The sequence below is a fragment of the Malaclemys terrapin genome, chromosome 5, assembly GCF_027887155.1.
Source record: "Malaclemys terrapin pileata isolate rMalTer1 chromosome 5, rMalTer1.hap1, whole genome shotgun sequence".
In the NCBI taxonomy this organism is placed as follows: domain Eukaryota; kingdom Metazoa; phylum Chordata; order Testudines; family Emydidae; genus Malaclemys; species Malaclemys terrapin.
The window spans coordinates 122,405,036-122,431,989 of NC_071509.1; the positions used below are offsets into that span (position 1 = coordinate 122,405,036).

Sequence of the window (26,954 nt, forward strand, 5' to 3'; positions counted from 1 at the left end):
GGGCCCTGATCTCTAGTTAGTTTATGGATTACACTCCTCCTCCTTGCCTTGTGCTAAGGTCACCCAAGCCTCCTGGAAATGCCAGGTTAGTGGTGCTGTTTTCTCTGTTTCATCACAGTTCAGTTTTGTGCCTAGGAAAAGCAATTTTAAATTTCATCAGAGGTTCCTATTTTATTAGATCCTAGGTGAAACTGGCCCCTTAGATTATATCTAACATACAAATCTCTATATATGTGTATGACTTGTCCTACAATTTTCACTAGAGCTAAACTCCCATTGGGTTCAGGGCAAGTTTGGCTTGAGTGAGGACTGCAAGAGTGGGCTTCAGTTTATACTGTTCCTGTCACGGCTCACAGCTAAGAGGGCCAAACTCAGGTCAGACTGTTAGAAATCGGCACAGACACCCCAGGTTGGTGATATATTTTATCATTAAATGTTATCAAGCCAGTGAAAAAAGTGTACTTCTTGATCACTCCAGCCCCTACTTTGCCATCCAGACTGACTAGACTTTACGATGAAAGGTTATTAAAACCAAAAATTTACCACCCATTCGGTTACTTCTAGCCCAAAAGAGTTAGTCACTTACTCCTGGTCAAAACATGCTTCAGATCTTATCAAAGTCTATGCTGTAGTTTTTAGTAAACTAAAACTAAAGATTTATGGATTTAAGAAAAAGTACTGAGTTATTGCAAGATTAAAGCAGATAACATTCGTTACAGGTGAGTTAGAGTTTGCAAGTTCAAAATAAAAGCAGAGTTGTAGCAATCTGCCAGTTTCATAGTCTTTTCATAAATTTTCTCAGGGCTTCCCAAAACTGATTTTGGGGACCCCTGTCTGGCATGTGGAACCTCCCTGTCGATGTTCAGGTGGATCAGAGGTGCAGAATCACTCCCAGTGTATTTTCTTATTGTTGAAGACAGTCTAGCCATTGTCCTTAGCCCAGCATGTGTCTGTAGCCTTCCCATTGTGGAACACGCAACAAATCCCTCTTTGAAGTTAACCTCCATACACCAGTAATCCAGTTACACTGATTTACATAAGGCAATTGCCAACCATTCATTATAACAAGGATAGATAAATCAAGAAAATATAGGTAATATTCATTAGTTTCATGCAGTGTATACATATTTTTGATCTTAAGATTAATTAAATACAGGATATAGACATGAAAAAGGACATTGCAACAACAGATTAACTTAGCTACACTAGTACACATCAAACAGGATACATATACACTGTAAATAGCACTCAGCTGGTGCCAGACAAATGTAGGCAATAAAGTTAACATTTAACGGACAAGTGAACTGGGACACTTAACGCTGCCTTGCGGTTGTGACCCGAGCTCAGGTAGCTGCTAGTGCCACAGTTCCCTTTCTGAATTAGTTAAAACATTCATATTTCTCTCTGAAGGAAAGAAGTGGATGCCTGTTCCGCTTTCATTTTTATCCAGAATGTCTACTATATTACAGTTCCATTTAATGAAATACAGCCGGTATTTGCCTCCTTCGCTGTACTTAAAATGTTAAGGCGCAGTTAAGTTGTGTGCTGGCTGCTTTGTTATTTTGGTGACATAAGTATTCAAAAACCTGCCTGCAAGTGAAATTTGGTTTACAGCTGTTCAGTATTGCCAGAGCAGCGCAAAGCAGTTGGAGCATGTCGGTGAATCTAGTGTTGGGTATGTTTAAAAAACAAAAACAAAAAAAACCCAGGTCCTCTGAATATTACTGTAATGTACGGTTGTGGCTTTTACAGTTTGTCGCAGTTTTGTCACATTAGTTTAAACATGAAGCATGCTGTTAGTCATTTCCTCCCCCATTAATTTCCAGTTTCTACATAAGAGTACAGGGATAAGGGTGGAAAGAGTGCAAAATAAAGCTGAGACTTTGTTTCATTCCAAAGATGAGAGTATGCGATTTAATACATTGTGTGACAATCTAATTGCCCATGCAGGGAAAGCACATAGGCTGTTGGCTTGAGGCAAGTCTCCGTTTTGTAACTGGGTACTAGGTTATCCCGTTTTGTACTTAGATTGTCAAACATGCCATCATGTCATGTATTATGTGAGAGAAACAAGATGGGTGAGGTAATATCTTTTATTGGATGAACTTCTACTGGTAAGAAATACCAGCTTTCTAGTTTACATGGGTGACCTGAAGAAGAGCTCTGTGAAAGCTCAAAAGCTTGTCTCTCTTGAGCAGAAGTTTGTCCAATAAAAGATATTACCTTACCCACCTTGTCTCTCCTAATATCCTAGGTCCAATATGGCTACAACAACTCTATATGTATATCTTATGTGATATTCACACATTTGGCAGCCCTGTTGTGCCTACCTACATCTTAGGTAAAATTTCACACATGTCAGAGAGAGAGAGACTGTTTCCCATGAAATACCTTTTGGCTGAGAGGAAGGTGCTGAGAGCAGATACCCCATATGCTCTGGACTCATTTCTGCTACTGAATAGTGTTGTATGCAGTGTTATAGCTATGGTCCATGCTTCCAAAAGATACATAAGGGAACCCAGGCAGACCCATCATATCTGGCCATGACACACATACTAAAGAATATAGGGATTCATAAAAACCATCCTCAAACCACTCACCACATGAAGGACCAGCTTATTCCAGGACAAAATTGATTTCCTCCACAAACCACAACATTAAAAATCTCCCTCTGAACACCATTCTTGCCACTAAGCATATCACTTCCCTATACACCAACATCTCTCAAAATGACAGCATAGCTGCCTGCCTCAAATATTTATAAGATAATGGACAACCCTCAGATATACATCTCAAAGACATTGCCAAACTCATCCATTTCATTCTTACCCATAACAATTTTACCCTTTCAACAACACACACTTTGATCAAACCATGGGAACAGCCAGGGGTACTAGGATAGCTCCCCAATACACCAACCTCTTCATGGACCATCTTGAAAAATAATATCTGGACAAATGCACCATGAAATCAATTATATTCCTGAGATACAGTGATGATGATATTTTCATCCTCTGGACCGACGATTTAAACCCCCTCAGACATTTCCACCACAACTTCAACTTCAACAACCACCACCCTCCCATTAAAAACTCTCTGCACCACTCCCACACTAGCATCAACTCTATGGACACCATGATCAGCTTCAAGAGTGGAACCCTACAGACAACTATATACAAGAAACTCACAGATCATAGAATATCAGGGTTGGAAGGGACCTCAGGAGGTCATCTAGTCCAACCCCCTGCTCAAAGCAAGACCAATCCCCAACTAAATCATCCCAGCCAGGGCTTTGTCAAGACTGACCTTAAAAACTACCAGGGAAGGAGATTCTACCACCTCCCTAGGTAACCCATTCTAGTGCTTCACCACCCTCCCAGTGAAAAAGTTTTTCCTAATATCCAACCTAAACCTCACCCACTTCAACTTGAAACCATTACTTCTTGTTCTGTCGTCTGGTACCACTGAGAACAGTCTAGATCCATCCTCTTTGGAACTCCCTTTCAGGTAGTTGAAAGCAGCTATCAAACCCCCCGCCCCCCATTCTTCTCTTCTGTAGACTAAACAATCCCAGTTCCCTCAGCCTCTCCTCATAAGTCATGTGCTCCAGCCCCCAATCATTTTTGTTGCCCTCCGCTGGACTCTTTCCAGTTTCTCCACATCCTTCCTGTAGTGTGGGTCCCAAAACTGGACACAGTAATTCGGATGAGGCCTCACCAATGTCGAATAGAGGGGACTGATCACATCTCTTGATCTGCTGGCAATGCCCCCACTTATACAGCCCAAAATACCATTAGCCTTCTTGGCAACAAGGGCACACTGTTGACTCCTATTCAGCTTCTCATCCACTGTAACCCCTAGGTCCTCTTCTTCAGAACTGCTGCCTAGCCATTCGGTCCCTAGTCTGTAGCAGGGCATGGGATTCTTCCGTCCTAAGTGCAGGACTCGGCACTTCTCCTTGTTGAACCTCATCAGATTTCTTTTGGCCCAAACCTCTAATTTGTCTAGGTCCCTCTGTATGCTATCCCTACCCTCCAGCGTATCTACCACTCCTCCCAGTTTAGGGTCATCTGCAAACTTGCTGAGGGTGCAGTCCACACCATCCTCCAGGTCATTAATGAAGATATTGAACAAAACCGGCCCCAGGACCGACCCTTGGGGCACTCCGCTTGATACCGGCTGCCAACTAGACATGGAGCCATTGATCACTACCCGTTGAGCCCGACGATCTAGCCAGCTTTCTGTCCACCTTATAGTCCATTCATCCAGCCCATACTTCTTTAACTTGCCGGCAAGAATACTGTGGGAGACCGTATCAAAAGATTTGCTGAAGTCAAGGAATAACATATCCACTGCTTTTCCCTCATCCACAGAGCCAGTTCTCATCATAGAAGGCAATTAGGTTAGTCAGGCATGTCTTGCCCTTGGTGAATCCATGCTGACTGTTCCTGATCACTTTCCTCGCCATATCTATCTTCATTAATCCTGTAACCACCCCAAACACACCAAGAAATCTGTTTATCTACAGCCAGGCACTCAGATACCACAGAATATGCTCCAAGGAGAAAATCGGGATGTACACCATAAGACACTCAAAACTGCTTTCACCAAACAAGGACACTCCACCAGAGAAGTAGATCGCATCATGTTACAGACGACCCAAATACCCCGAGAGGACCTGCTTCAATAAAAAAATCAAACTGACTCTGACCACACACATCTAGTTGTCACCTATCACCCCACACTGGAACCCATAAGAGGTATCACCAAACTACAACCCATAATCAATGGGGACCCCAGCCTGAAAGAAAAACATTGGTTTGTTTAGTCAGGAAAAGAGTCAGCTGAGGGGGAACATAAGTTTTTAAGTACACAAAGGTTGTTATAAAAAGAATGATAAATTGTTCTCCTTCTCACCTGTGGACAGGACAAGAAGTAATGGACTTAAATAGCAGCAAGGCAGTATGACACTGCACCCCATTTTTAGCATAGTGATGTTATGATTATGGCATAATTATGATGCATTTTGTACATATAAGGTGTCATTGGAAAAGTTATGATTTGCTGAATATGATTGTTCTTTTTATGCATGCATCATTTTTGTATCTAAAATTATGAATACGACTATGTATCTGTATTTCAAATGGAGTTATACATGGGCGACACCCACTAGGCAAAAGGCTTCTAGTCTAGATAGCCAGCTGTTAAGCTTCTCCTAAGGCCTATTGTTTTTCCTAATGGTCCATTACCTTAAATAAGCTCTTATCTCCCACCTGGTAAGCCATCCCGAGTATGCTCCAGACAGCCTGTATATAATGGCTGCTATGACTCAGCAAGGTATGCAAGGGCATGTGACCAGGCCACATGACTCTGGACTCTCCATTTTGGGATGTCTGTATTTTGGGACAAAGAGTTCCCACCATATGCTAAAGCTATATAAGGCAGTGTGTGACATCATCTGTTGTTCTTCATTCCCCCACAATGGAACACCTAAGAGAAGCTCCTAAAGAAAAGGACTTGGAATGGGGGTGAGTATTCCAACCTGCAAAGCAAATGCAGCTTGTCCCTTAAGCAAACCTGCTTGTATCATCAGACAGGATGAGAGCGGCGAATTCATATCCAATCTATTTAGTATGTTAAGCTTAGTTTGCGTTTTTGTTTATTTGCTAGGTAATCTGCTTTTATCTGTTTGCTATCACTTATAATCACTTAAAATCTATCTTTTTTGTAATTAATAAACTTGTTTTTGCTTTATCTAAACCAATGAGTTTGAATGAATTACTTGGAAATCTTAGTTCAAGGGCAAAGGCTGTTGCATTTCCTCTCTACATTAAGGGGGAGGTGAACTGGATAATAAATTCATACTGGTCAGGGTTTTGACCAGGGCAGGATGGTACAGCTCTGGGGTCTTAGGCTGGGAAGCTGGTGGTTATTTTGGCTGCAGCCTCTGTATTGTTGGTTCATGCAGTGGCTGGTCAGCCTGCATGTAACTGTAGCTGGGTGTGTCTCTACCTGCGTGAATGCTGGTGGAAGTGCAAGACTGGGAGCAGGTCTGCAGCTTGTCGGAGCAGCACAGTGTGAGAGTGAGCCCAGACTAGTGAGTCAGAGGGCTCAGTAGTACCCCGGTTCCAGGTGGCACCCTGGGGGGAACCCATTACAGGGAGATTGAGGTTAGACATCAGGAAAAAATTCCTAACGGTATGGGTAGTTAAGCACTGGAATTAAATACCCATTGGAGGTTGTGGAATCTTAGTCATTGGAGGTTTTTAAGAACAAAGTTGGACAAACACCTGTCAGGAATAGACTAGCTAATTCTTAATCCTGCCTCAGGGACTGGACTAGATGACCTATTGAAGTCCCTTCCTGCCCTACATTTCTATGATTCTGTGTTTCATAATGTTTATACAGTCTTGAAACTTTTTTTCTCCATAAGGCAAGCTGTAAAAATATTGTAAGCTCATAGCAGTCTGAGGTTTAATTAATGCCAGGAGCCGTCAGTAAACATTAATAGAACATTGGAATAAGCTTAGTTCAATGATTCCTGCAATCAGACTGACTAATACCTGTCATTAAATCTCTGAGGAAAGTGACTGACTCTTGCGTCAATGACATCACATGAATGTTGTGCATTCAAAGATGGGAAGGAAAAGTCAACAGAAAAATGAGACTTTCAGATAAAATATAGTTGAATATCCCCATTTTATATAACAAATCTCAATGCATATGGCAGGATTTATTAATTTATTTTTTTGCAGGGGAGAATAGTGGCATTTAAGTGACACTATGAAGTAGCCTAGGTTCGAAACAGAAAATTTGCTTTTAAAAGAATTGCAAATTTTTATATAAATAGAAACCTTTTCATTTGTTGTTTTTGTTTTGTTTTAATTGAATCATTGGAATCTTTTGGAGGTGGTTTGAATTTAAAAGTTAGATTGCAAAGTTTGCTGCAATCACTGCAGCAGATTTGTGCTAGTTCAGATTAATCTGAAAGTGACTAGACCAGTGAAACCGATTTAGTCTGTTTCTGTTTCTACTCTGTGAAATGTGAAAAATGGACTAACAACATAAAATTGGCTTTAATTTCTGGGCTTACTAAAACAGACTTCAATAAAATATAGCTTATATTGCAAGCTCTGTGAGGCAAAGACTGTCTCTCTCATATTTGAAGACTGTCCAATACAATAAGAACTCTAGGTGCTACCATAACATTAATAAATCATCATCATAATTACTATTAATATTATAGGATTTGTAACCAGAGTATGTCCTTTGAACAATTCATTTTGGATTCCCTCCTCTAAGATGACAATCCCTGGGAAATGCCTTGTGCATTAATTATTTAGGGATAGATTCTGCTCTCATTTATATTGGTTTAAATTTAGAATAATTTCATTGTGTTCAATAGGATTACTCTAAGTTTACACCAGAACTGAAACCAGAGCCTAGCCCTTTGTGTGAATGACAGCTCTGCACCTTTAAGTGGGGGTGGGTGGGGGGATCAAAAGGGTCAGCATGGTCACTGTCTCATGGGAATGAGGAGTTTAAAGGGGGCAGCCCTGTGCCTTAAACCTCTCTTTTGCATGGGGCAGGCTGAGGTGGAAAGTATACGGTGACCGGTAAATGGCTTGGAACAGGACTTTAAAAAGAGGTGTTCATTAAAGGAACGGATGGGGGTGGGGGGCGGGGACTCCTATGATTGGTACGGCAGGAAGCTAACCCCCCATTATAATAGCCCACCTGAACCCTCCTATGGTGGGAGGCAGGAGGGGGGGCGGATGGTAAGGTCCCGGCAGTGGATTTTCTGGAGAGACCTGGATGGAAAAAGAAGGGGGATCTAGTGGAAGCCCTGGGTAATTACAGAATAAATGGGGGGTTACCTTCACTGGACACTGTTATCTGCCGGGTAGTCCCAGACATCTAATAATAAAGGTGTGGCCTGATTTAAACCCATGTCAAATATCTCCTGTCCTCCTTTCGGTATAGCCAGACACATGCTGCTCCAGCAAAGGAGCCCTTTCTTTACACAGAGTCCAAAGACTGTTACAGTAATACACCGGTATAGCCTCACTGTCGATGCCACTGTATCCACATGGCAGGGGGCAATTCCTTCAGGGCATGTCATTATAATGTCACAGACTGAAAGCAGGATCTTTTACATTTAAGTGTAACACCTTACAGTAAGTAGTGACCTTTTCTAGATTCGTATCTTTCATTAGTTCTTTTATGTGGCTTGCTTCATCTTAAATTTAAGTAGATTTTTCCATTCTTCTTAGCAGTGTTGTTACAAAAACACCGTTTGAAGACTTCACTTGGAGTGTACTTTACTCCTTAGACTCAGATTGCCTTCTCCCAGTTATTTCAAATTGCTGGTAGTAATAGTCCGATGTACTAGTACTATAATACTTAGTCCTGCCATGAGTGCAGGGGACTAAACTGGATGATCTCTCGAGGTCCCTTCCAGTCCTATGATAGTACATGTAAAAATGCTAGCTGCTCAGTTATGATGAGAGAAGAGTAGAATATTTTTGTCTGATTATTTTGTCCTGGTAACACAGGGGTTCTCAAACAGGGTAGGGTCCCCTCAGGGGGTCGTGAGGTTATTACATGGGGGGTCGCGAGCTGTTAGCATCCACCACAAACCCCGTTTTGCCTCCAGCATTTATAATGGTGTTTAAATATATTTAAGTGTTTTAAATTTATAAGGGGGGTCGCACTCAGAGGCTTGCTGTGTGAAAAGGGGTCACCAGTACAAAAGTTTCAGAACCACTGTGGTAACAAGTTGTAGGAACCAATTGAGTAGGCTGTATTATGAGGAACAATTCAGTTCTTGATCTTATTCTCACTGAAGTCCAGTGACAAAATTGTCCTTGACTTCACTAGGAGCAGGAAAAGACCCGATAGTCTGATCTTAAGACATTTGCAGTCAATGGGAGTGTTTTGGCTCAGGCATTTAGTCAACAGTTTCAGGAAGAAAATAATATTTCAAACAACATTGAGGATCTGACCTGACTTTGGATTTCTGAGATTCCATTTTACACAACAGAATTTAATGAGACTCTGAGAGAATTTTTACCCCTTGGCCTCATGCACAACTCCCATTGAAGTTAACTGACAGAATTTGATTCTGAGGCTTACGTGGAAGAGAGAATCATGTTAACTCTATAGACAAACTAAAAAAGGATTAATTCAAAGTGTAAATGATCTGTTTTGTTTAAAAAAAAGTGTTGTAAAAAGCATTCTCTAAGGACTTCAGGACTGGACAGAGTGAACACCAGATAGAGATTATGGAAAGGGCCAAGAGATTATGGCAGAAATATTTTAATATGAAGAAAAACAGAGCACAGATAGCATATATAGGCACCCATTTGTGCTAGTTTAATTTTCTGGGACATTCTGCTAGTCTCTAGTGCCTAGTAGAAGCCTCCCTGTAAACAGAAAAGCATGTTATGTTTAAAATAAAAATGGATCATTCTTGATTAGTTTAAATTACAGGAGAAATGGTTTGCAAATGTCCAAAAAGCAGGTTGTGTGTACAATATTTCAACAGCATGAGATTGTCTGAGTTTTAGCATTTTCCATGTAAAGGTCATTATCATAAAGGGTCTTTCCCCTCTTTTTAGTTTGTTTATTTAGGAAATATGCAACTTCAACTGGGGTGTGAGAGTTTAAAATGTTATCCATGAGAGTCTCGAAGAACCTTTTAAAATTAAGATAGTTGTAGTTATGCCTGAATAGCAGTAACATATGTGCCAACTAGCTTCACAGCTTTAAGGGGCTGTTTAACGTGTACAGTTATATTGTGTTTAACTCCTTGGGCCTAGTGGCTAGGATTCCAGGGTATCGAATAGCATCAAAGTTTGTTATTTGGACTTAGGGAAGTAGAAATGGAATATACAGTGCTGACATTCTACAAACCCTGCATGCCAATTTTATGGAATACCATCAGGTTTATGCTAATTCTACAACATCAAGATGTGATATCAAGGTTTCTACAAAGGATTCTATAGAATCACAACTATGTTAACTCTGTTGAATGGATCCTAAACATGGGTAATGAAGAAGGCGGAAGGGCACTGGTTTGACATTTTTGATTCTTGTCATGCTCATCAGCTGCTCCATATTAAATGGCAGGAAGTGAGGCTATTTGAAGCCGAATTTAGTGAACACCTCAATTGACACTGGTTTGGTTTTGATGGCTTGTTAGTTATGGATGTATTGGGAAGGAAGACCAACAAATTCCAAATTGCATTTGCCAAGGAATGCCACTATACAGCTGGCAAGCATATAATCGCCAGAAGTTTTGGTGGTACCGTAACATTCCCATTGATGGACATAATGTGAATATCCAGCCAGACCATTTTAAGGACCTCGCTAAAGATTGAGCACGACCCGAGTCAAACTGCAAGGAGAGTATGTCCCTTGGGGATTTGCCATGATGATTATGAGGGTCATATTGATGTGCCTGATCCTGTTCCTGCTGAAGACAAAGACAGAGCTCTAATTGAAAAAATGAAAATCAAATGTCAATAATTTAGAGGGAACTTTGCAGCTCAATAAAGAGCAGATTGATGGGCATTGTGAGATATATGAGGAAGGGTTGCCTAGTGGTTAATACATTGGACTGGGACTCCGGAGACCTGAGTTCACTTTCCAACTCTGACTGGTGTGGAGAAAGTCAATAAGAAAGTGTAATTTACTCCTCATAACACAAGATCTAGGGGTCACCAAATGAAATTAATAGGCAGCAGGTTTAAAACAAACAAAAGGAAGTATTTCTTCACACAACACACAGTCAACCTGTGAAACTCTTTGCCAGAGGATGTTGTGAAGGCCAAAACTGTAACAGGATTCAAAAAAGAATTAGATAAATTCATGGAGGATAGGTCCATCGATGGCTATTAGCCAGGATGGGCAGGGATGATGTCCCTAGTCTCTGTTTGCCAGAAGCTGGGAATGGGCAATGTGGGATGGATCACTTGATGATTACCTGTTGTGTTCATTCCCTATGAAGCACCTGGCATTGACCACTGTCAGAAGACAAGATACTAGGCTAGATGGATCTTTGGTCTAACCCAGTGTGGCTGTTCTTATTATACGCTGGATAATGTATCAGACTGTTAATTTTTTGATTGCAGAGATTTTCTGGTTGTACTTGTTTTCTCCTCTTTCTCTCTCTCTCAAAGTTACAATAGAAGTGTTTGGTTAAATTTTCGAGTTTTCTTCAGTGCCATTATTTTATTGGTGTTAACAAATCATTCCTTAAGTGTAAGCTCTTTAGGGCAGGGACTCTCTCTCATTGTGTGTTTGTACAGTGCCTGCTACAATGGGCCCAACATCTCAGTTGGTTTAGGGATGCTCACCGGTGCTACAGAAATACAGATAATTAATAACAGCACAGTATTCCCTTATGTTTTATATTCAATTTATTTCATGCTGTCTCTGTATTTCAGATGTTCAGAGCCTGGTTCTCCTCTGCCCTACTTTTAGAGTAGTCGTTTATAATTGAGCAAAGTGATTGTAAGTGACAACGTATGCAGTGCAGCAGAGTATCGACACCTCATTGTGTTGCAGATCTTTGTAGTGACAATATACACAGTAACTGTATTATTGAAGTTAATAGCAAGAAGCTAGAGGTTTTGGCAGCTGGATAGGGAATAGTTGGGACTTTTGGCACTTGTGAAAGTTTGAGAACCTTTGGCATTATAGGGACCTCAAAACGCCAAGCAAAACAAACCATCTATGTAACACAAGCATACTGGTAGGTCTTTGCTCAGGCATAAGCCTGAACAGTGAAAGCAGATATTGCCACAATGGGATTTTTAATGGCTGATTCTTCCCTTATGCATTAAAAACCTTATTGTGTCATTCAGTGTGTCAAATCTTTTAAAAATGTAATTATTTCATGATAAACACACCCTTTGAAGTTGCGTTATTTCTTTTATGAAATGTGTTCATGATCTTTTTTCCTTCAGGCTAGGAGAGTTAGTGGTGGAATGATTATAAAAACTATCTACAGTAAACTGCATGGAAATTGGCTTTTCTTCCTCTAGACTTTCATGTTTCACACCTGGATACTGCATTTAAATAGAAATCAAACACAGAGGCATCTCTTCTTTCCCTCAAGACATAATACTTTGCATGTGTATAGAGCTTTACATTTTTTCAATGTTTTACAAACATCAACTAGTTTTGCAAAACTCCTATGAGTATCTACATAAGGTAGGTAACCTTTTAACTAGTTTGTGAGCCTTCTAGTGGTGCTCACCGTATATTATGTTTTTACAAGCCATGAGAAACCAGAGCAGCAGCATATAGGTAGTTAGGCCTGGCATGTTTGTTTTTCATTTAGTAAACTTGGTTATTTAGAACCCAGCAGTGCCATGTTTCTTCACATTGTATTGTTGTATAAAGAGCCAAAGGCACAATAGTAAGTAAAGTTTATTATATTTGTATTACAGATAAAGGGGAAAAGTGAGGCCAACAGGTGAAATAACTCGCCCAAGCATTCATTGTCAGCTACAAGATGAGAACATTGGAGTCTTGCTCTTAGTCTTATGTTCAAATGGTGACACCCATGTTCAGTATTTAAATCAAAATACTGAAGCTTTCTAGGGGGTTGAGTGCCCTAAAACTGTAGCAAAATGTAAACAAATACATGAAACCAGTGCTGATATTATGAGTGAGATTTTCAAAAAGCAAGTCCTGGAGTCTGCAGATCACATAGGAGCATGAGTTATTGTCCAAACTCCTCTCCGTTCTGTGCTTTGACTTTTGTAGTAATTGAGAAGCCATAACAGAACATAAACCTCAGCTCAAGCTTCTTCCCAGGGCCTGGCTACTCCTAAGAACTCCCATCAAGATGTCCTCTTTTCCTTTGACCCAAAGAGGCATTCACCTGCATTATAGAATCATAGCAATGTAGGGGCTGGAAGGGGCCTCAAAAGATCATCAAGTCCAGCCCCTTGTGCTGAGATAGGATCAAATAAACCTGGAGTATCCCTGTTATTAAAAACCTTCAATGATAAGGGTTTCACAGTCTCTCTGGGAAGCCTATTCCAGAACTTTAGCAACCTTTATAGTTAATATCTAACCTAAATCTCCCTTGCTGTACATTAAGCCCATTATTTCTTGTCTTACCATCAGTGGACATGGAGAACAATTGATCAGTCCTCTTCATAACAATCCTTCACATATTTGAAGACTTTACAGGCGTCCCCCCAAGTCTTCATTTCTCAAGACTAAACATGCCCAGTTGTTGTAACCTTTCCCATAGGTCAGATTTTCTAAACCTGTTAGCCCGGGTGGAGATAATTGGGCAGAGTTCTAAAACCTGAATTCAGGGTGTCTCAACAGACGAGCTCTATCCTCCTGTATGGAATCCTAGAATCTGACATTGTTACAGTCAATAAACAACAAAATATACAGCCAAGGAAATGATTAACAGTCATGGCAGATACAGAGCCAGATTTTCATAAAGACTTTTTGCTGTGCCGACATAGGGAAGGCTTTTTTTATACTGCAAAAAACAAGCCATTTTTAGCCATGCTGGAGGGACAGGTGTATTTTAAATGTGGTCCCCTGAGATGTTTGTATTTGAGTGTTTTGATAATGTACTGAGACTTTACCTGGCCCTCCTATCAAAACCATATTATTATATGTGGTGTTTACTTGGAAATAGAGAGATCATAGACACTGTAAACTTAATGTCTGTGGAAATTCTCAGTTTAAAGTGGGTAATTATGTAATTTGTTTTAAGGTAAACATAAAACTCATTGGAAAGCAATATGATAACTTATTTAGTCCATGGGAACAGAATAGATAGTAAGAATATAAAGAGCGATGGATATAAAAATAAACAGTAGGCCCCAGAGACATTTTTAATCTCCAAGTAAGAAGAAATTTGAACCAACTGTGGATGGGCAAAAAAAAACAAAAATCGTTGATATGTTATGAACTAGACAAAATAGATTGTTTAGCCAGTAAACTGCAGCTGTGCTGGCTGGAACCTTTCTGAAGCATCCAAAACAGCTTTTTTAGGTTTTTCCACTCTTTGATTAATATGAATACATGAGGCAATCTAACCCTTTAAGTATTCTGATATTAGACACTTCAATTTGAAAAATGAGACAAGTGGCCACAGTCCTGTCATTGACAGGGAATTGGATGATGTGAGAGAGCACATAGCAGCATGGCTTCAACATGCTCACAGCCAAAGCCACTAAAAAACATTTTATTTTCTTCATTTCAGAGGAGCAACATGATAACCCAGTCAGTCGTATATGTTACAGAATTTGAAGTGTGTGGCTAAATATCCAGGCCACAAGAAGATAATGAATGAATATACTGACACTTCTGTAATAAGAAAGTCAAACACTTTACTTTTATTCAAGTAGTTGACTTTGATCTGTAATAGCTTACTTCTGCCACAGTACCATTTCATCTGTTCTCATGAGTCCCAGACATGCAATACGGAGCATCTTTGTTCAAAGTTGATGTCCCTAAATACTTTAAAGTTGTTTCTGCTTTCCATCTGGTCAAAGTCATAATTTGGTATCCTTAATCAAAAAAAGGCTGACAATCAAAATCAATCTTAAGCCAAATCTTGTAGTGCTTCAATGCATGAAACAAGGACATTATAAGAAGCCAAATGCATTATATAAAAATTGAGCCAAATAAAACCTATCTATTTTTACATCTTCTAAAACTTGTAAAAATGTCTGCTGTCAGTCAAGACAGATGCTTAGAAGCACTGTTTTTGTTTGCTTTAAAAAATCCATAATTATATTAAGTCTGGGGGTAACTTAATTGATCTGCTTTGCCAATAGAAATGGTTCTTCAACGCTGCTCTCATTTTCTGACTTCTTGGTTATGTGCCTTGTCTTTCTCTCTTGCTTCCCTCTTCTCTCCCTCCCTCCCCCCCCAAAAAAAAGCTTTCTTAAAGCACCAATTTTCAAGGTTTGCGGGTGAAGGGAGAATGTTTGAATATGATTCACAACAAGAATAAAGTACTTGACACTTGATATAGGTTTATAGAAAGTGTTGACTAAAACCAGATTCAGGTAGTGTCTGTAAGCATGCATATAAATAGCAGGGGACCTCTCATGTGTAGTGTGTACTTGGGATCAACTTCTGCTAATCATGAAAGATTTATTTGAGGAACGCTGCCAGGCAGAGCTTTCCAATAAGAGATTGGATTCCTCCAGTGGTTTCATATTATGTTGCTCTGCATTGAATTTAAAAATAAATAAAAAAAGACGTGAACATGTGGATAGTATAGTCCATAAGGTACTTCTGAATTATCTAGAATATTAAAATTACCTGCTCATCTTTGCTTTCCTTGGTCTTTCTAACTTTTGTACAGGTAGTAGTCATTGTGGCTAGATATCCAGTGGACAATGTTCCTAAAATAAGAGGGAAGATTGTGTTAGCAGTGCAGAATTCCCTCCCTCCCTCCCTTTGTACTGGGGCATTGGTGTGTTGCAGCTTCTATCTAATGAATAAATATCTTGATGGAGGGTTGATAGGAGTCAGTAACTCTCTTCTTCCCAGTTATGGTAACCGTCAATCCTAACATCTGCAGGATTGTCATAGGTTTTACGGTTTCTATCATGTGTAATTTCAGTCACAGCCACTGTCCCAGAACTGTGGGATAGTTGGGAATGGCTGTAGAGCTGTGTTGTATGATTCTGTATCACAACAGCATCTCTTCTCCCAACTGTCCATGTAAGATGTGTTCCCCACCTGACTTCCCATTGACTGACCCCCGCAACAACAGCTGCAGTCGCTTCTGCCTCTGCTGAAATTGAGAGTGGGTGAGTGAAGAGGTAGGTTTCTCATCCTCACCTTTTAAATCCGTTTTTTACAGTGCTGTGGCTGGTGGTTGATTTATCCTATGTTATATCAGTACTATATGGTTGAGTGGGGGAAAATCTTTGTTTAAATGGACAGTGTTTCTCAAAGGTTTGGACTTAGCCTGATTTCCTGCAGAAGTTTTTTTTTTCCTTCCCCTTATTATGATATTTTATTAAGAATGCCTTTCCCATATTATCATGAGGTGAAAACTGTACTCCATCTGTCAAAATGTCTTGGTTCAGTGTGTCAGAACTAGAAAGAAACAGGTCTAGGTCCTATAAATGAAGGGCTTTTCTCTTTCCTTGGTGAAAGTTACTGTGTCAGGAACCAGGAAGTACTCTAGGCAGAGCTCTGGCTCTTGGCACTGTCAAGCTCTGTCTTCACTGACAGACTACTTGTATTGGGGATGCATGTAATGTAATGTGGGGTGGAAAGGGGTAAGTTTAATTGTCAGATCCCAAATAATTTTATTTAAAAAATAGTAAATATTTAGTTTAGAGAAACAACAAGTAGTTAAGCTGTTTGTTAGTTTTTGTTTTCCCCAACTGCCAGCTCAGGAGTGTGTTTTTAATCACACGTGTTCTTTTATGTGCCAGTTATGAATACTAAGAACTTTAAATACAGCCAAATCCGACTAATTCCTTGTGTACCTATCTCTAGCCCCTGTCTCCTCACTTGGAATCCATGGTCTAAACACCAGGTGATTAACCGAAGAAACTGTTCATTTTTAAAGTTCTAAAACAGTTTCATAAACCAATAAAATCATTACAAGACTAATCCTTTGTAGTCTTAGTTAGCTTTATCTCATCAGTCCCTGTTGAAGTCTTAAGGAGTTTTTCATGGGGCTGGTTTCTTCTTGAGTCTTCTATGTTTTTCTTACCTGTTTGTAGAGTTCATTTGTAGAGATGGATAGGATGAACTGTGAAATTCTTGCTGTCTAAGAAAGGAATCAGAGGGGGGAGTATGTGGTGATCAGTTCAGAGTATTTTTATACCCATCTTCCTGTTTCCATGAAATTATAGGAAACAGTACCTCTTTCTGTTGTTCCAATTCAGAATTGGTTGTGTCACTCTTTGGTTGTCTCAGTGACTTTATGGTGATATCGTCTGCTCCTGGATATGCAATCCACCTAATGAATATGCCACATTTCTAGTTTCCCTGTGTGTGTGTGAGTTTTGGGGGTAGGGGGGAGGGCAAGAAAGCATCAGAGAGAATTAATTTAACTTTAAAAGTTTTATTTTTATTCAATCCATTTTCGGAGATATTCTTTCAGTTTTATTAGAGTTTGACAGGAAGTGAAATTCTGTAAACAGTAATGTTTTTCATATAACAGTTCTCAAAATAGTTCTTTTTAAAATTAAGTTCTTAAAAGAGTGTCTTTAAGCTTAAATGGTCATCAAAGAAGGCATTGTCTTTTATTTTTACCCATCTCCTTGCCTTCAGGAGTTTGGTGAAGGATTGCTTAAGCAGTGCCAGATAATTAATTTCCCAATGAATATAAATATTTCTGTATTCAAATAGCTTCTTTATATTAGTACCAAGTTATAGCTGTGACAGTGTACGCCATAAGGCTTTATGGGGAGGGGGTGCTTATAAATGTATGTATGACATAACTGGAATATGTTTTGTGCTGCCTGTGCCATGTAACATATCTCCGTAAAGGTTATGGTCTACTATATCTATTCATCCTATTTGTACATATATATCATTTTCTACTCGAGGTTAAGAATATGGGCTGTATGTTGGCTTGGTTTCTAAGTAAGCTCTGTGAGGCATTTGGTCAGCTTCTTTAGGAAGGAATTTGCCAGGTTAAGTACCTGATCAGGAAACACTTGGGGAACAATGTATCTTGGAATGCTCCAATCCACATGAGAAGTTTTCCTGGAGACATGCAAGATACCATGTGGACAATGGCTTCAGCCTGTAAAGACTGAGTCATGCCGGGACATGTGACTTGCCCAGGTGACCCCAGAACTCCATCTTGGAGCTGGACTTTGCATAGGCGGGAGGAGGGGGGGGGTCTCCACCCACAAGAGAGAGTCTATTTAAACCCGTGGGAGACCCCCTCCATTTTGTCTTCAGCTGGCTAAAGAAGGAGCCTCTCCACCCCCACCGGATACTTAAAGGAGACTGAAGCAAAGGACAGTAACTACAGGGGGTATGAGTGATTGCTGGACCCAGGCTAAAAGGAGATTAGCCTGTAAAAGGGAGTGCTCTGGAACTGGTGAGGAAATTATCTGTATTTAGTTTGATTAGGCATAGATTTGCGCATTTTATTTTATTTTGCTTGGTGACTTACTTTGTTCTGTCTGTTAATACTTTGAACCACTTAAATCCTACTTTCTGTATTTAATAAAATCACTTTTTATTTAGTAATTTACTCAGAGTATGTATTAATACCTGGGGGAGCAAACAACTGTGCATATCTCTCTATCAGTGTTCTAGAGGGCGAACAATTTATGAGTTTGCCCTGCATAAGCTTTATGCAGGGTAAAACGGATTTATTTGGGTTTAGACCCCATTGGGAGTTGAACATCTGAGAGCTAAAGACAAGCACACTTCTGTAAGCTGGTTTCAGGTAAACCTGCAGCTTTGGGACAAGTGATTCAGACCCTGGATCTATGTTAGAGCCAGACAGGAGTGGCTGGCTCAGCAAGACAGGGTGCTGAAGTCCTGAGCTGGCAGGGAAAACAAAAGCAGGGGTAGTCTTTGCACATTGGGTGGCAGCTCCCAAGGTGGTTTCTGTGATCCAACCTGTCACAATAGCATCAAATGACCTTACTATATTTGTATATAAAACATCTTATTCATATAATTATGATATGTAGAAGTTAGGTTAAGGCTTGCTTTTAGATAGAATAAATTTGGAAATATACATCTCAGAAAAAAACTTATCCTATCTTAAGCACTTGAGAAACAAAAAATGTTTCCTCTTTAAGTGGAAACATCAGTTGGACATAACCAATAGTTTCTGCAATACATTTCCCACCATAAATGTTCTCCAACTGTAAAGAATGGAGTCTTTAGTGTATTTACAAAAGAAATCAATTTCAATAAGGATATTTTTCATTTTTTTTTTGCTTTGAAAAGAAAAGGTATAGGTAAATTTGGTATATGCCCACTTTACCTCCAGATTTATTGGTCTGATAACACAACACTACATTCCCCCCCACACCCCAAAACACTAAAGTTTTACATGGTTTGTTGTTTCTTGACCCATGCCCCTTAGAGTTACAACTTTTTGTTATAGCAATTAAGCATCTATTAGATATTTATAAAACACAATATATCTTTTAAACAGAGAACAAAGAAAATAGTATAAAACATTAAGCAAGGTTAAGTATTAAATACAACTTTTTGAGTCTGTATACACATTCTGAATTGATAATAAACACTTTATACCTATAAAGCCCTGGTTATCTATTCTGATATTTGCTTGTCCTTGGGAGATGAAATTTAGCTTTAACATTTTGCAACCTAACTAGCTAAACACAATTTGATATTGTTATATTTGTAAGCATCCTGGTTATAACATTCTTGTAGCTACATCTTAATATTCAGTAAAAGCACAGCCTTGATTGTAATGAGATAATAAAAATAAGTTATAATAATTTGATATCATTTTTACATCAATATTGAGGTGTCGTACCTACAGCAGAGGCTTTTGCTGCCTTAGGCAAACCGCAGATGGGCCCATTGCCCTGGTTCATCTGGTTTACCCTATCCCATTATGTCTGTGTGCCTGTATGCATGTGTTTTCATAGATCTATTTAATTTAATAATTTGACAATAAATTTTTATTCTGAATAGTGATAAAAGGTAGCTCATGTTTCTTCCTTTTATTACATTCCTTTTTCCGTTCTCTCTCAGAATTTTACTTTATTTTGTTTCTTGATGTTAGTGTTTGTAAAGACATTCATGTTTTTCACAATTGGTACAAATCTTCTCTCTGTCTACTCTTACCAGCTTGATGCCAGTAGTCCCCCTTGTGCTTCTCCTGTAGTAATTCCTGGTGAAACATTGTCTGTTTTTGTTTGTTTGTTTATTTTTTAAATTAATATAAAGCGTGTCATAGGTGTTGTACACAGAATTTGAGATATAACTATACATCTTTTTACTCAAAATCAGATTCAGTATGTTCCCCCTACCCAGGGGTGAAAGTAACTTACAGGACTTACCGGTACAGTCAGAGTCCTGGGGGGGCATGGCCTCATCCAGAGGGGGCGTGGCCTCTCAAGATTTAAAGATCCTGGGGCACCGGGTGTGGCCTTTAAATCAACCTGGGGCTCCCAGCTGCAGAGGTGGCTGGGAGCCCCCAGGGCTCAGGGGCAAATTAAAGGGCCTGGGGTTCCGGCCGCTGCAGAGCTCCGGGCCCTTTAAATCCCAGCCCCAGCCCGGCAGCCGCGTGAGCTCCGACCCCTTTAAATCCCAGTCCCAGCCCCAGCCCGGCTGCCGGAGCTGCGGGTGGGATTTAAAGGGCTCTGGGCTCCCCGCTGTGGCCCTTTAAATCCCCGGCACGGTGTACTGGCTCTTGCAGGTACGCCGGACTGGACCGGACCGGCTTACTTTCACCTCTGCCCCTACCTACACTTCAATATCAGTTTCACCCTTAAGGAGGGAAGTGGTTCAATAGCAGAAGGTTTTCGCTTCGATTAATGAGTCATTTTCATTTGTGGCTTCAATAATTGAAGCAGCAAAAAATGATGCAGTAAGAGATCATTCCCTGTAAAACATGTCATTACATAAATATAGGCGACCTCTCATTGAACTGGAAGAAAACATACACTCAACTATGCTATGAAGTTATTTTAGTGAAATGTTCTACCTCATTTTTGAGAATGTGTTTTTCAAAAATATGAGAGGACCTTAAAACAAACACAGCCCTCAGTCACAACCCTTGTCTACTAATATTGGGGTCTCAGATGAATGATACTTGGATATAAACTTCACATTGCTGCATCACTTTTGGGGGGAAGGGGGAAGGGACGGAGGAAATTGACTGAAGTTTGGGAAAGCCAGTGCCTTACCTCACCTGATTTTGTGCAGTCTAGTGAAAATGACATTTATGGTTTGTTTTGTTTAATTCAGAATAAGAGGCAATAAGAACAAATGTTAGGGTAAGGAGAGATGTTTAGCTATTACATATTTATGAAAGTCACTTGGAAGTTGATCTTTCTGCTTTGTTGCTTGGAGCTTTACTTTAAAATCTTAAAATTTCAGAGAAGCATGATTTAAATAGATGATATAATTGTTGGTGTAAGGTCGACTTTCTGCATGATGTGTGGGAGGTCCAGACATGAAATTCACTAGGAAAACGTAGGTTTTGATTGTGAATCTTTCTATTGTCATCTCTTAAACTTTTCAGAAATACTAGACACATAGGCCAATGGCAACATTTCCAGAAGCTATTTTGGAGGAAAATATACTGCTCAGCATTTACACTTGGTGGTAGGGGATCATTAGATTATTTAAAATAAAGTTTCCCCCAAACATACCACTTGTGTATGAAGTCACTGAAGTGTAAGAGCAAAGCTGTTTTGTTACTCAGAGTGGTAGGGATGGAAGAATTCAAGGAAATACTGAAACTTGAATAATTCGTGTAAAAAACTTCAGAACTGGGCAGCTGGAGAGCAGTGGCTGTTAGCCAGGCACCCAGTTTTGAAGGCAGCGCTCCAACAGCAGCAGCACAGAAGTAAGGGTGGCAATACCATACCATGCCGCCCTCACTTCTGCACTGCTGCCTTCAAAACTGGGCGGCCAGAGAGTGGTGGCTGCTGACTGAAGGCCCAGTTCGGCAGGCAGTAGCCTAGAAGGAAGGTTGGCAATCGTACCATACCATGCCATCGTTTCTTCTGTGCTGCTGCTAGAGGTGGCTCTGCCTTCAGCCGCTGCTCTCCAGCTATCTAGTTCTGAAGGCAGCACTACCACCAGCAGCAGCACAGAAGTAAGGGTAGCAGTAGCACAACCCCCTCCCTCTCTACAATAACCTTGTGACCCTTCTTCAACTCCTCTACGGGTCAGGACCCCTACAATTACGACACCGTGAAATTTCAGATTTAAATAATCAAAATCATGAAATTTACTCTCTTAAAAATCCTATGACCATGAAATTGAGCAAAAGGGACTGTGAATTTGGTAGGGACCTAATCATAAAACATGGTAACATTCTCTGTAGAACCTAGGAAGTTGTTTAAATACATAAATGGTCTTCATTCTAATACACATAGTGTCACTGCTACTCCAGGTAGTTCAGTATTGACGCTGTACTAACTTCTGAAGCACAGGCTGTAATGATGGTACAGTATTTATGGGAATTAGCATAATAGCTATTCTTTGTTGGATTAGGAGGAAAGTAGGGAAAACACCCCATGTCCTCCGTCAGGGTATCATTGAAGAAAAACATGTTTTGAGGTTTACTCAGGAGCAGAGCTTGCTTGGTCCCTCACTATTGGCACCTTAACATAACTGCATTTAAGGCCCCAGCCAAGCAAAGTGCTTAAGCATGTGATTAATTCTGAGCACACAGGTAGCCCCATGAAGTTTATGGGACTGCTCATGTGATCAAAATTAAGTATATGTATAAGTATATGTGCGTCGCTGGATAGGGGCCTACATGTTAAAGGTCTGTGCACAGACAACAGCTACATAAACATCGCTTTTTTTTTTTTAAGTGCTGTGCCTCTGTGGTGTTTTTAGTCTTGAAAACACTAGGTAGTTTAGCCATACCTGTGTGGACAGGATTCAACCAGAGAATGCTATAGTCTTGTTGTTCCACTTAGATCCAGAAATGCTCTTATCTGATGCATTCATCGTAAAGAATGTATCCATGATTATGTGAGGGGTGTGTGGGGAGGATTGTTTCCCTTGACTAATGTGAGCAATGGAGGGTGTTGGGGGTAGGGGGGGCAAAGGGCTACTTAGAGCAGGCTTACAGGGATTGGGCTAGACCATAATATTTCTCATGTCAGCGGATGCCCAGTTTATACTGTGAAAGAAAAATGTCTATATTCTGAACCAATACTAATGGACAACTTCCAAATTTGACTATAGCATGTTCTAGTCCTTTTTGTACAGGCAGGACCAAACTGAGTCATCAAATGTGGGGGTCTCAATCATGTTAAATAACCTTACTTTATCATAGTCAGGTATTCAGATAACTGTGGTTGACAAAATTAGACCATCTCTAGATATAGAATTTTCTAAAGTGATAACACTTAGGGAGAGTGTTTGGAATCTGGAAAGGAAGCACTCAGGAAAAAAATGAATATCAACTTGTACCGGAAAATTTGTCTTTGGGCAAAATTATCCAACTGCAGAGGATACTTGGCTATCTATACCTGTGAGCTGGAATTTCTGGTTCTCACTTTAGAATGCTGTCATGAGGAGGGATGGGACAGACTAAGTGTGCTCTGGGCCAATGGAAGCTGATGTGGTAATTTTTTTTTACAATGATGTCTTAACAAATGTTCACTTTATTTTCTATAATCAAAGTCATGCTACTTTGTGTTCACCTTTAGTAGTGTGGATGTAATGGGACTTAGGAGGTTTTTTGTTTCCAGAATTATCACTGCAGCCCATTATACTGTCTTTCTGTTGATACAGTACATACTGTATAAAATTATATTTGCAATATCAAGTTATCAGTTTTATTAAGTGCTTTTATATCAGAACACATTGTAGTGTTAAGGACCCTGATAGCCTCTTATTACTCAACAATTTTAATAAGTAGATACTTTGTAGAATTGCTTTTCAAGTATTGCACCCATAATTAACTAATTTAACTAGTATAAATCAGCCAAATATACGGAAAGAAGAGAAAATATAAGAATGGGTATTACTATTAAATTGATTTAATTCTGATATTTGAAGAATGCTATTACTTAGGCAGCTTATGGTTTGTTGAATTATTGTGTAAAAAGTTACTGCCATGCTTTGAAATCTGTTGAATGATGACATTTGTCTATTACTGTACAAGTGGACTTGCTCTCATATATGCTATACTATTATTACCTTTTAAGTTGTATTATGAGGGCTTTCCCCACTCCCAAAGGACTAAAAACAGGAGATCCTGCATGTGGTTTAATTAGGCTGCAACTTTATTATTAACTCTCTGGGTTAGGAAAAAAGCATACAGTGTAGGTAATTCGTTGACCATTTCAATATATACTTGGGGGCAGGAGGGCTTCCGTCATCCCTTCCCCTTTCCCATCCTGGTCCCCAGCCCACCCGCTGCTGGGACCTTAACATCTCTCCCTACTCAAATGAGGATTAAGGTGGGCTATAAAGGAGGGAGGTTGGCTCTCTTCTGTGCCATAGGAGCCCCAACCCCCTTCCCCATTTGCACTCTTTTAATAAATACTTCCTTTAAATCCTTTACCAGTCCATTTATCTAATCACTGTACCCCGTCCCTATAAAGTACCTGCACTAGACATCTACCCCACTGTGAGCTGTGATGACATAGCTTAACATTCCATGTCCGCTGCCAATTAAGCTTCCCCTGGAACCTGCTGTGGGGAAGGTGAAAACCTGCCTCCCCCACCCCCTTCATTTAGGCCAATCTGGCGGTGAGAGGAAAAATTGCTTCCTGGACCCGCGAGAAGGGAGCAGCTAGCTTAGTGCCCACAGCAGATCCTGACCAAATGGTATTTCACCATTTCCATCAGTGGGAGGGTGGATGCTGGTCCAGGTAAAAGAGGGCTTCTCCACTTCTGCCTAACATATATTTCTATAAACTCCGGCACAATCACATAGCCAGCAACAGGGGTTAATTGGGGGGAAGGCACATTCCCAGAAGTACAGCTTGCCAGGGGGTGGGAAGGTTCTAAGAGGAGTAGTGAGGGTATGTAACCAGGTGGCTTGCCCCTTAAGGGCTGGAACTAGCTTACCCTGATTATAGAGAGAACCACTGCTGGTGCGCAGCAGGATGATTGCCCTATGAAGAGCCCAGGCATCTGCAATGAAGTGGGCAAAGCTCAGGAAACTGGCAGAGTCTGCAGAGAGTAAGGAAAGCTCTTGAGGTAGGGACACCTGGAGACACTATTCAAGCAGTGGAGAGACTGCAAAGGCCTCAGGCAGTAAGGCCTGGAGAGAGGAAGAGTTATGAATGGATTTTTTGGGGGGGGAAGGGGTCAGTTTTGTTTAGAATTTATTTTATATTAATAAAACCAGTCCCCATGGAGGGATATTTTTGACCAAGAAAAAAAAGCCTGATTTGAACAGTCCAAGGGGAAACGGAGGCAGGCTGCCTGAAGCATGACCCTAGGCCATGCGGGGACATGCAGGAGGCAGCCAGCTCGGTTACAGTCAGATTTTTTAGAAAATCGGTACTCTTTCTTTCTCTCTTTTTCTCTCATTGACCAAATACTTTACCCTGGACCTCAGAAACCTTTCCAGTGAAAATGTAATTGAAATTGATGTGTCTTCACGAAATGTGTTGGCTTGAATGAAACCACGTACTTCAATGAGAGAATTTTTGTTGAAAATGTTCCAGTCATCTCCAAACTATGAATCTCCCTTCTCATCCTTCAGAATCTGGCTTTGCTGGGTAGTATGCTGCTAACTTCTCCATCTTAAAATATGTTTGTGGCATCCACAGAAGTGCTTGGTTAACAGAATCCTAAATCTGCTCCTGAAGGAGGATCCCGTGCATCACATTGCAATGATATTCCCATAGCACTCCTGAATCATGCATACTCACAGTTTGAGCTCACTGCCCACTTAATAAATGGATCAGTTGATACATAAGATAACAGTACCAGGAAAACAAATCTCCCAGTGAGAATAATACCATGATAACTCCATTTCCAAACAGCTGTCAGTGCATGAGTTTTGCACTTATAATCTGGATGTTAGTAGCTCAAAAGCCCAGTGAGGGAGAATATGACTCACCTACAATATGTTGTTTTGTTTTGCAGGAGAAAGCCCAACATTTACAGAAGGCTCTCGCTTCCCAAGTAGATAAATCCACACAGACTGAACTTGTAGGCCATGATGTAAGTAGCTGTATTAAACAGTATTTTCTTATCTTCTTTATTGGTATTCAGACTTTGACCAGCCTATTGACCTCTGCTAGTGCAATGTCCATGCATTAATTTAATAGGATTTAGTGGAACACTGTTCCTCTTTTGCTCCTAAATGATTCTCAAATGCCTTCTGCAACAGAAAAAGATAATTACAGCTACCTGACAACATTCCAATATCATACTAATTGCTTGTTTTACCAACAGCTCCAATATACTTCTGTTAGAATGGGCACGAACATGTCTAGGATGATACGTATTAGTACAATGTGAAATCTTTCAATATTTTTTTTTTAAAAAGCATTTGTGCACTTATTAACAATGAAGTTATGTTTGCAATCATCATAGATTAAGCAAGTCACTCTTGCATTCTGGTATGTGACAAAAGGCACACAACTTTGCAAAGAACTTGACATTAATATTTTAATTGTTGGGCATCAGCAGGGAATACTGCAAGTAATTTAATTGAAAATTAGAATTTTCTTCCTGGTGTGAAAAGAGCATCTTTATGCTCTGTGAAATGGTTTAAACTACAAACATGATTATAAAATGTGTCTGTCACTGGTGGAATATGGGGAGACAGTGGTTTGCTTATGCGTTGGAATTTTTTTATGCCTTGAACAATTATTGATAAAGAGCATCTGGATGTTAAATCTCAAGCACAGTGTAGGTACAGCCATAGTACTTTTGTAACTCAAGCAGCTTCCTACCATACTTGCTGCCAAAGGGTGTCATATGCAGTAAGGCCCTGATTCTGGGGTGAGGTGCAGGCATGTGGATTTTCAAGCCTGTGCAGAGCCTCATTGAGTTTATTGGTGTTCCATGCAGGCTCAGGGGTCTGCCTGTGTACATCTCATTGCAGTATTAGGGTCTGAGTGTTTTCTCTTACACATCTATCCTTGTGAATGTCAAACATGCATATTTTAGTTACAAAACTCTATTATTATTTAAATCACATTTAATACTATGACTTCAACTCAATGAAACTACAGTAGTCTTAAATGTGTATTGAGATGTATAGTTAACCAGACACAAACAATTTGAAGTTTGTCAGGCAAAAAATGTTTTGTATGTAAAACTAA

General features: G+C 40.1%; 1 protein-coding gene across 6 annotated transcripts in view; it reads left to right on the forward strand.

The window, feature by feature from the left end:
- Positions 1-26,954, forward strand: part of CCSER1 (coiled-coil serine rich protein 1) — a 1,155,725-nt gene that overhangs the window by 725,402 nt on the left and 403,369 nt on the right. For all 6 annotated transcript variants that reach the window (XR_008445082.1, XM_054029822.1, XM_054029821.1 and 3 more), the window contains exon 9: positions 25,768-25,845. Coding sequence is in view for 5 of the 6 variants with exons in the window: in XM_054029822.1 (XP_053885797.1) it covers positions 25,768-25,845 (78 nt within the window). In the remaining variant the exon portion in view is untranslated. The remainder of the gene's footprint in view (positions 1-25,767; positions 25,846-26,954) is intronic.